At 41.4% G+C, this 11,742-nt stretch overlaps 1 protein-coding gene across 4 annotated transcripts in view; it reads left to right on the forward strand.

Moving 5' to 3' along the window:
- LOC111270380 (cell adhesion molecule Dscam1) overlaps positions 1-10,360 on the forward strand; it is a 185,641-nt gene extending 175,281 nt beyond the window's left edge. For 3 of the 4 annotated variants that reach the window (XM_086972474.1, XM_086972470.1, XM_022850580.2), the window contains 6 exons: positions 3,031-3,198; positions 3,835-4,236; positions 4,534-4,896; positions 5,443-5,475; positions 6,073-6,338; positions 6,809-10,360. In XM_086972474.1, the coding sequence (XP_086828600.1) occupies positions 3,031-3,198; positions 3,835-4,236; positions 4,534-4,896; positions 5,443-5,475; positions 6,073-6,338; positions 6,809-6,865 (1,289 nt within the window). In that variant the 3' untranslated portion in view covers positions 6,866-10,360. The remainder of the gene's footprint in view (positions 1-3,030; positions 3,199-3,834; positions 4,237-4,533; positions 4,897-5,442; positions 5,476-6,072; positions 6,339-6,808) is intronic. The other variant, XM_086972472.1, reaches the window with a different exon arrangement.
- The last annotated feature ends 1,382 nt before the right edge of the window (positions 10,361-11,742 follow it).

Below are 11,742 nucleotides of genomic sequence, written 5' to 3' on the forward strand. Positions count from 1 at the left end.
ATGACGAGAACTTTTGGCCAGTGCTTAAACAGAACGAAATGAATAAGTCTGATTTGCTCATTCCGTCAGTAGATAATCGTTCATAATAGAACGGGTCGCTTATTTCGTCTTAGACATCTTGCCAAGTAAATCTGTGTCGAACTATTGATTCAGTTGTGCAGTAAAAGTAAAATGTGTACTAGTTCGCATTTTATACGATTATTCCTATCAGGTCCCTTCCTCATAATTTGAACAAATATTGCGTATCATATACCGATCGTATATTATGTAAATCTAAGTATTTTCAGTATCCGCCGTGAAGGACAGTGTAGATGCTTCAGGAATAGAACGGTCTAGTGTCATTACTACTGAGCAATCTCCTATGCCTCTGTCTCCCCCTGGTATCAGTCCAGTCACAAGCCGTGCTTATGTTTGCGAGAAACTCCATCTAACGCTACCAATAGTTTAACCAATACGTCTTGCAAAAATACGATCTTTGCTTACGGCAGTCGTCTCGGCACGACAAGCGTAATCAAATAGTCTTCTTTAGGTTAGTCTTGTCACAGCGGGCACGTTTCCATTGCCCCATCGATTCGCTCAGCGTAAACAATTATTTCACTATAAAAAATAGCGGTTTACCGAGGAATCTGGCTCATCGATGTTTCGAAGCTTTGCCACGCGATGCTACGAAGAATCCATGCACGAGCGCATATATTGTCGCGATCGCTCTATTCTGACGAACAGTTGTCTCTTCGCCCCCTCCAGTATGATCATTGAGGTACAGACGTAGTTCCACCCTTATTGAATTGATTCATTAAAAGAACAGCAGTAAGCTGTTTATGGTATTAAATGAATTTATCTAAAATGCAATCGAGAATTGGGATAAGGCGAGCAGATTCAGCGATATTAATTCTCTTGCTACGCAGTTGCTTATCGAATATCTAAATATTTCCAGCTTGTCATACAACAACTCAAATGCCACATCGCTTTTAGATAACAGATCGTCTGCTAGGGCAATATGGTTTATCCGGCGACCTCAAGTAATCGTGTTGTAGGATCCATCTCGCTATCTCATCCTCCTGTCACACTGTGGTAACGTGTGCCCGCAAGACACACATAGGTCGCCATTTATAGTCGCGTTTTTTTTACTGCTGAGGATAAGTGGTAGGTTTTTGGTTTCTGAACGACCGTAAACCCGAAGCGTCTTGAAGCTTCCGGCTCTAGAGTCTCTTGGACTTTGATCAGTCACGGAAGGCGTGAGGTGCGCGCACTCGGTCCAGCAGCCGCACAACCTCTGCTTATGTTATTCTCTGGCATGTAGAATGCGATAGCACTTCTGCCCTCTCAAAATAAACTTCTCGCTCTTTCAATCGTGGCCTTTAACGATCTGATTTCGTAAGCCCTGTTATAGTTGGTTGTCTGTACCTTCAACTTTGCGAAACAACTTCGCAACAAACTTAATAAGCTAGCGCACTTTCAAAGCGGGCAACCTGATGAACCTGAAACAGATAGTTCGTGGATATACTTTTGTTGTTTGTTGTGTGGAACTGAGAAGGAGACACGTCAGCTGAATAGGTACACTAGTATCGGCAGCTGCCTATCTCTGGATATAGTTAGCTGTGGTCTCCATGTTGGATTATACAGTTCAAGTCACTTTAGGACGGTATTAGGTAATAGGTACGGCTATCTCGATATGTCTTTGTTATTTGACCGCACAAGGCAAATGACAGCTAAGGGTCTTTTTTTTTGGAAACATTTAATAAAAAGACGACAAAGGAACAGTAGGGCAGCGAGCAAGGATGTTGCTTATTATTCGCAAATAAAGTGATGGATAATCAAGGCGGTGAAACGTTCTAATATGCTCTCATTGTTTTCGAGCTTTCTGATTGGCGGTTGCCGCTCTTTCTGATCTCTATTATTTCTAGACTCAGGTGTTTTTACGGTTTTTGCTAAAAAGCATTTCCATGTTGTTATCCATCGTATAAAACATAGGCGTTCAAAGGAACACTTAGCGACAAAGCAGTGATAGTTTGATGGTTCCACGACCCCTTACGACGACCTTAACTTGAATGTTTGTGTATATTTTTTAAGCAAATATAGATATTGCTATTTGAGCATCACCGACGTACAACAACATTGCGCAGTATGCCCGTCAGATTAAAAACATTTAACGCAGTATCACGTTATTGTCGATGACTGAAATACACCTAGCAGATGAAGGAATAAAAAAACTTGCCACCAAAAATTTTGATGAGCGGTGAATCTGTATTATTGAATGCATGCAAAAGAATTTTACAGGAAACCACCACCAAATCATCACCAAAGACGTCTTGCGCGCCACCAGTTGCTAGGTTTCGTGCGTTCGCGGCCATTACGAAGGTTTCAAAGTTAACTGGAAAGAAGCGTGCAAAGGCACACTTTAATTAAGGGAAAAACTCGATTGTTACAGCGTTCCCTATTGACATTAGTCTTTGAACATGAGAAACCGCAGAAGTGTTGGTTCCATAGTCAGAATGACTTCTTTAGCTATAAATAACTGAATTTAAATAGAAAAAGCTGTGAACGTACAATCTTTATAAATATAACACTCGGAATGAATGTTGAACGTTCTATGACCGTCGTCAACTGATGAAGTATATGCAGAATGTGCAAACGCGACGCGTATTTTTTCTATAAGATAAAACCATAGCAATCGTATCTGATATATTTTTTTTCCATACGACTTCATCGCGAAGACTAACAGGTTACAGGTAAACTCCTTTAGCAAGAACTAAATACGATATATATGTTACCGTTATAGAACACGGTCCATTAGCCTCCGCCCGGTCTTAATGTAATCACCTTAGAATGACATTAGGTTATGTATGCCTAATCTCGATACGTATTTGCTATTTGACCATACAGTGTAAATATTCATGGGCAACTAATGTAAATGTGAGACGGAGCAAGAAAATCGAATCAAGTTTTAGGTGGCAGAAAAATAAGTTTTGTGTAATGTACAATGTTACAACTTGTGTGTGCATCGTATTTTTAACTCTTGCCTCCGCATAGGCTCCGCGTACCGTCTTCACGAGCAAGAGGTTGAGGCGGCGTCACAACTAACGGCGACTCTGACTGGGCTTCGGCCAGGATCGGACTATAATGTGAGGGTGGCCGCTGTTAACGCTGTCGGTAGTGGACATCATTCAGACAGCGTTCGCTTTAGAACTTCAGATGAAAGTAAGTTGTACTCATAGATGACATTTTACTTTAAATTATTAACAAATATTTAGACTTAACTTGAGAGACTACCGTGGATTAATTTTATATTCTCTACGATTGCATGCTATTCTTCTACAAAATCCACTAGCGTATGAGGCTTGAAGGCTCAGGTAAGTCAAACGATGTGGGAGAATAGTCAGAACAGATGATTATGCAGCTATGATAAAGTAAGGCAGTCTAATCAGAACGCTGTTGTCTGCGTGAGAAGCGCGCATCTCTTCGCTGCTCTGGTAGAGGTAACTAACAAGTTTGCAGCCACGGTTGATAAAGTCTTTGTGGTGGCAAACATTATAACCGAATAATAATAACACTCAGGAATATGAGGAATGAAAAAATCAAAGAATTCAGAAAGCGTAGGTATTATTTAAAGGTTAACAGCTGCGTATATAACTACCATGCCATTTTACAGGATTGTTGGAGGAACCCCATTTCGGCCCAGCATGACCCACTACGGTTAGACTTTTAATGGGGGGCAAGTGCTTGAAGCTATATCTCAAATTGTGATTCCATTGACCTGTTCACATATGATAAAAAAGCAGGCTAGTAAATTTTTATCAATACTGATCCATATCGCTATCTTGTAACTACTTACAGAACCGTCGGCACCCCCTACTGACATTATTGCTGAGCCAAAAGGACCGACTGTGATCCGGGTTCGTTGGAAGGCGCCACCTAAGGATCAATGGAATGGCGATATCACAAAGTATTACATTGGATATCGGCCGGTGGGCGCGAGTCTGAATTATACTTATCAAACTGCAGCCGCAACACGCCAACAGGAGGAGGAGCATCTTCTGAGTGGATTGAAGAGAGGCACGGAATATAGCATCGTGGTGGCGGCTGAGAACTCTGTAGGTTCCGGACCTTTGTCGCAAGACATTCTCTCCAGGACCTCCGATACTGAGCCCCCCCGACCGCCAAGGATTAGTCTCGAAGGAACCGGAAGGACCTCCATTACCATTAAGTACCAGGAACTCCCTGGACCACAAGCACAGCGTAAGTAGTTTAAACAATAGCAATATAAACAAATAGGAGTGTCATGACTTCGTACGGTACGGCAATATAAAACAAAGACTATGGCGAGCTATTGGCACGTGGCTTATTTTAGAGCTTTTTTTTTAGCTTATTTATTATTCTTTTTAATATGCATACCGTACGTTAGTGTGATCATCAGCTGAACTTCGGAAATCCATGCTTCTTATATGTGTAATATTTTGTTGCACGGATTAAACAGGAATAGTTCATCATTCATTTCATTGCTTCATCATGTGACCCTGACTGTATTACTTGCAGATTTCATTCTGTCATATCGCGAGCAATCTGGGCCCTGGCGTGAGCTCACAATACCGCGCACTTCTGATCAGCGCTACACATTATCTGGATTACGGGAAGGAACTTCATATGAATTGAAACTTCTTGCTGAAGGCGAGGGTTCCACCAGTGAAGCATCGGAAACAATGACTGTATTGACGGAAGGTTCTCTGTCCGACGCGATCTTCCCCCGGGGGAGTGCCGGTGGCCAGGGCGACCTCCCGGTCTATCTTCGCTGGACAATTCTTGCGCCCACATTGGCTTCCCTTGGCATTATAACGATCGTATCTCTCATCGCTTGCTGCCTCGTTAGTCGAGAACGGAAGAAATACAAGAACATGGTCGGTCAGTATCTACCTAAAGACGTTCACAAAGAACAGTTTCCGATGTCTGCTTTCGTTCTGAACCATCTTTTTTAGAATACATAGAAGGTGCTTAGCTTTCTTGCAATTAGGTTCAGTTCTGACGATCTCCGTTGAAATGTAGGGTTTCACAGCTATGAAAATGGTAGTTCGGGGATTGTGGATGCAGTGACAACTTTGGCGTCTGTTGTTCGTAAAACTCGTTTAAGCAGTTCAACGAATAGTAGACATATCTGTTTCAGCTGATATGCATATAAATAAGCACCCCGTTGATCTCTAGAGAGCTGTCGTGTATTCTACTTGTCAACTCTTTGTATTTTTTTAAGACTACATTCTAAACTAGGCCATCTTTCGACCCAAATAAGAGACTCTGCTGGTACTTTTCGAGAGATTTGTTGTTCTTTCTGTTTTTCGATGAACAACCGTTGTTACTATTGCTTGTCTATCCTTTGTAAGAATTTAAGTCTTAATTCTTAATTTCCTATTAAGTTCTATAATACATTTTGTTCATATTTTTACGTTCTTTCAGTAATCGGTGAGTTCCCTCACGTGACTTACGATGGTGCGTTCAAATATGTTTGTGTCGTATACATTCTAAACTTTTGCCTGCGATAGATAATTGAAACTAATTATATACGATATAGTTAAATTGGCTCCGACATTTCCTTTCCTAGATGCTTTGCTTCTTACCTATGTTACTGCAATTAACTTTTACTTACCGTTGTCGCTAACTACGAACTAATCCCTACTATTTAAATATCGTGTATTAGAAATGCATAGGCGCTATGCATAGGCAAACGCTGCGTCTGCCTTACGCCGGCGGCGGTCTGATTTGCCCGCGTAAATCAACTGAATGTTCATATCTAACATTATGAATTAATAATAACATTGTTTCAAAATCTGATAATAATTTTACGATATCAGTATAGCTAAGCTACCTATAAAAAGAGCAATATTTACTCGACAACCGTCTTCGACCTTTATTCTCCGTTTAAATTTGTTTCGATTACCTTCCCGAAACTCATATGTGCATCCTTTGACACAAGCACCACTAGTCGTAATTAACTATTTCCGTTTTACTTTTCTCGTGTTCATCTGACCTATTCGAACAATTGCGGCGTACTTTCGTGTTGGTGATATTTTTTTCACGGCGGTGCAGTTCCTCCAGGAACGGTTCCCTTGAAAGGGGGGTCAGTTCCAGTTGGAACTCTCATGCCCAATGCCCAGATGACGATCATGAGGCCGGCGGGAGCCGGGGCGACGACGCGTTACGTGGACGTTGAAAAGTACGGTATGGTGGTAGCTCCTCAGGACTGCCCGCTGCTGCCTGGACAGCAGTTTCCCATCCCGTACGCCACGCTGCCCGTCAGACAGCCCCTGGGGCATCCCGGTGCAGCAGCAATGCGGCCACGTGCCGGATCGCAGGTTTGTTATGAAATTACTCAAAACTTTGTTTATTACCTGAAAAGCTGTTCTAACGTTAGATGGTGCATCATTAAATGTTTTATGCGTATCAGTGATTAGGATAGATATATAACTGTAATTATTGCACAATAACGCGACGTATAAATATACGATTCTATCGGCAGGTTGCTTTATAAAAGTGGGCTGTCGGTGTACACTATCGAGGAGTCTGCTTCGATTTTTATATTTTATTCTGCCTTGTCCATATATTGGAATCAATTAGGTTCCTTCAACTTCCAGACCCCCCTTTAAAATCTCTTCGGCATGTTTTTATATTTTCCTTTGAATTTAAGGGTGTATTTACTTTTTATTGCAATGTAAATGTTTATCACCTTTCACATGCACGTTCGTGAGTTATAACCAGAATACAAAAGGCAGTTTGTTATGTTCTTCTCTTTTTTTTTTTCGGTGTTTGGAAATCTTTTTTTCAGGATGTGGTGTTAGAAGAAGGACAGTACGGCGATCACCACTATGATATAGCAGGTTAAGCAGAGGCCCTGTTTTTAACACAGAGAAGATTGGAACAAAGCTCAACCTCTGTAACAACAACCAACTACAATTATTACGCTGTACAAATTACACGAAATATTATTAATTATAATAAGTATATTAATGGTAATGAATGCTAACGATGAATTGCTAAACACCAGATAACGAAAGAAAGTGATCGTACCGGAGAAAATGATGACATCAAACTTCATTCACGCTAGAGTAATCAAGCTAGCGCCTGTGCTGCTAGCAAACAATTTTTTCAATTTACCACCTCTGTAACATGGAGAAAGCACGATTATTATTGTAACAGTTACGATGAACAGCTGCGTAATGTCCGTAAAAATTAGTGAAACGGATGAAAAAAACGGAACACGGAAGTATGCATTTTGTGTTGTACGTTTTCCATTCGGATCGTCTTTGGTTCCATGGCAGTGAAATGGGGGCAGTGGTAATTGACGTGTTTGCTCGTAAACAGAGACATTTGGATAGTTCGTTAAATCCAAATGCTGATGAAAGCAATGAACCTCCTCACAAAATGTTTTTTATCAGCCCACCTTCCTTCGCCTCCGGGATTCCTGATCTGACCAGATCGACTGTGCGGCAAATGCCAGGGACCACAAGTATATCTCATTTGAAATGCGGGTAAATAGTCTGACTAAATTGTGATAAATCTTTTAATTACCCGAGTACAATTTTAGTCTTCTCGGACTTGAATCAAACTGATTTTCTAAATTAGCGAACTTTCACAGAGGCCGTAGCCATCAGCAGGAAAAACACATCCGATTCGATCCTAAGGTTTTGACTAGTATAGCCACCACTGCAATGTTCTCAATCTCTTTAACTTAAAATTGAACTTCTACACCTAATTACACTCGATCACTTTTCTATCTATGAATTTACACATCTCGCACGCCAGTCTTCACAACACACGTATTGTGGGAACACCGTAAACAATGGTCCGTATCATTGTGCTGTAAACCTCAAGATATTGTCCACTATTAAACACCCCCCCGCGACAGCGAATGAAATGTGTGCGTTGGGTGAATCAGTGAGTGCAAGGTAAACGGTAGGAGACCGTTGGCACGATTGTAGCGACTGTCTGAACATTCATATCCTTTTTATCTGTGTACGCCCACTGCAATTCCGTGTTGGTAGCCCGTTCAGCCAATACGAAAAAATCAGATTCTGCTGAGTAGTGTACAATTAACGACTTTATCTATCGTGGGAAGGCAATGTTGACACGTCCGCTATCTAACTCGAGCTTCTCTAAATATTAGTGGTATATACATTACGAGAAGCGTCCGCACGAACGGTCTGGTCTGGGTCAATCCCGTATAGCCCGTTGAACTTTCTATCACTAACTATTGCTAGCCATGCAAACAAGTATCAAACGAAATCTAGGAAGGCGCCGATATAAGAAAATAATTAACTAGCTTAACTGATCATTAGTCTTCTTATTACTATAATGATAAATACCTAAAGAAAGTTGTTCTTCATCTCTCTCTCCAAACACAAGGGCACACAGACACATACTCCTCTCCCTCGCTATATAGTTGCTAATATGTAATAATATAAACAATAATTATTATTATAATCATAGTAAGGATAATAATAATGGTAGCAAAGGGTTTTATTGATTGATTCATGTAGGAACTATTCGGCTCAGTAGACCGAGTACGGAACGAGCTCCGTCAAGCCGGGCTCGAGGGTGAACAACAGAGTAGTTTGAACTAAGCGCAAAATATTAGGTAAACATCAACCAACGAGACGGCAATCGACAAGGTGAACGTAGACAGAAAGGCTACCTTAGGCATATATTCTATCAGTGAGCATACGTATGAAGGCCGTCAAAGGAAATGTGCGCGATGTCGTAAGAACAAGACGTCTTACCTAAGCTATTAGCCACAATGATAAGGAGAACCGGGATTGCCAAAAGAAAAACCCCTATAAAACTAGTCACCAAAAAAAGGCGTCGTGAAGGACAGCACAGGAGATCGTACGCTGTTGGCAGATCTATTATCCACGAAAGCCATCAATTAAACAAACGTGATGATTTGTCATTGCCGCACTCGAAACCGGTGAACAAAATGACCCCCCAACGACGAATGTGGTAGATGTATTTATTGCGACGCAATGATGACAGGGGACAGAGCGCTTAAACAGCAAGCAGCCATTGGCACTGGAACTAATCTCTCCGATAGGGACATAGTCAGATTTGGCAGAGAGGCATTCGACGGCAGAAAATCATCTAGTGGCGGATCGGAGAGTTGATACGTTTTTTTTTCGGAAGAAAATATTTTTGCTCCAAATGTTCTCCTACTACGTTCTCATACGGTGCAAATTTTCTAATTATAGGAGTAATACTATGCCCTATGTAAATAGAAATCTCACCTCGCCCTGTTGCTGCAGGTAGCTTCGTTCTTGTAAATGCAGCACAGGACTTAGGAATAGAAAAATGAATCTATCTCTATGTTATATTGCGTTATCGATTGCTTCCATCAATGGCTGAATCATCACAATATATCGCTGCATTTAATAACAACTAGATATGTGCCAGGTGTATATACGAACATGAGCAAGATTCTGCATATATATATATATATATAAATGTACTAGAATCTCCGTATGCTTTGTCAAATTGACGCTCTTTTTCTCCGTTGACGCGACGAATGTATAGGGATTACCGACCGACCGGCCGGCCGGCCGGCCGGCCGACCGACTTCAAATTGAATTGGTTGCTTGATCATACCGAATGCCTCCCTCCACTATTTCATCGAAGAAATTAGCTGACTGTTGCCGTTATGCCAGCACGATATAGCATACACGGATCTGTAAATAGCCTATATCGCATTGTTGACATTTTGAGTTTGCTATTCGTCTCGTTTTTGATCGGTGACCCGTGCGCACGATATTTGCCTATGGCCACTTTCTAGGCCTTCTTTCAAATCCGACCGTTGATCTCGATTTAACTGGCTAAAGACCCCAATCCAAAGCAAAAGAAATATTGAAACCCGTCGTGGGGTCCATCGTTACTGAATTGAGCCATTCTATCAGTTTGCTGAGGCCGGTAGCATTGCTTGCACCATCACACGAGATTTTTAGGGAGTATGTCGTGATCAACGCTGTTGGAAGCGATGCGTTCCAGTGTGAAGTCAACGGAGGGCAATGAAAATTTTCTAGGTTTATTTTCACTGTGATATATAAAGTGTCACCGATATTCCATTCAGCGAGAAAGAACGAAATAGAAAGGGAGAGAGAGAGAGAGAGAGAGAGAGAGAGCGGAGTTACCACATTCTAAGTCTCCGTGGCCCCGAATTGCCATGTTTAAGCTTATTATCAATTACGATTATTAATGAAAGTGTCATGTGAGCGGAGTAATTCCCTAGTAATTAATTGCAATGATGACGGTAATGAGAACACGATGATGATAGTGATACCGATGATTATCATATACAAATACAATATAATAAAACGCAACCATGTAGATGTCATGGCATGATGTTTTTCTTCCCTTCGAGATCTAGCAGCTGGGTGCATAGGTACGACATTTCTACTCCACAAAATAGATGTGCAGATAGATACTGAAGCAAGAAAATCGCCGGAAACACAAAATGATTTCGGAATTCTCTAGAATCATCATTGATCAAACACTTCTCCTCGCCGGCTGCTAGCATCGTACGGCCGATTTGCGATTGAGTAGTTGCAGGAGGGTGCTGACCCACATGCAGATTTTGTAATTACTGGGCGCGTAAGACCATAAACGGATTGCTCAGCCTACACGGCGGTTAGTGCTACCATCGATGTACGCACAACTATACCGATTGCCCATCGCCTTTTGGTTGCTCTTTGCCCTCTGAATAGTCCTGATAATCTAAATTTTTAGTAACCGGCAAAAATTTTTAATAACCGGTAAAAATTTTTAGTAACCGGTAAAAATACCGTGTAGTCTTAACATCTACCGCGTTGGTGTCCCTGCCCAAGTGTTTATCAAACATAAGGAAAGTTCCTTAACTACCTTGTTTTCTATCATTTAACTTTAACGCACTTTCACATTCAGCTATGCAATACTGAACAATGAGCCACAGCAGGGCAACTTATCCTTAGTTTACTTGCAGTATGAATGTCTGAGCGTAAGTTGATATAATTGATGCAACATGTTAAACTAAAGTAAATGTCCCTGTCGTTCGTGGTCCAGGGCCTCGCATACGGTACGTAAAGACAATCTAAGGAACTAATTGAGGATATATTTCCTGTTCTAGTTTTAGGCGTATGCTTTACGATTAAATTTGCCATTATATATGACATACATAGACAGGTTTTATTCAGGTCAATGCCCTAAATTGTTTCCTTCAGGCGAAAGTTAGACTCACATATCGTATATACACGTCTATGAAGATATGTATATCTGACATACGGAAGAAGTTCCGTTCCTCGAAATAATTCACTGGAGATTGATTAGGCATCAAGGCCATAATCGAATACGAATCGAAGGTTTGAAGGTTAGAGGGTAGAATAGTGACAAGACGTCGGGATCCGGAAGACAGGATGCATTGCTGCAATCGAGGAAGCTTTTCACAAAAGCTGTGCCTAGAGTCTGGGCCTCGCGGGCCAAAATTGGTATTTAGCATGTAATGCGTTACTGACTTATGACCCAAATGCTGGAAATGCAAAAACTGAGTAAAAATGAGTCCTCTAAATTAACGCCAGGCCAGCCGAAAATGCGTGCAATGTCTTCCGCGTGCAGTTCGCACTGCGGCAGAGATCACCAGCGTACTAGTTATGATGGCAAGCTTTTGAAGCTATATATTTAGACCGACAAATGGAAACTGACTATTTAACACGTGTTTCTATATGGTAACTGTCCAAATAGCGG

Source organism: Varroa jacobsoni, unplaced genomic scaffold (assembly GCF_002532875.2).
Source record: "Varroa jacobsoni isolate VJ856 unplaced genomic scaffold, vjacob_1.0 scaffold_159, whole genome shotgun sequence".
NCBI lineage: Eukaryota > Metazoa > Arthropoda > Arachnida > Mesostigmata > Varroidae > Varroa > Varroa jacobsoni.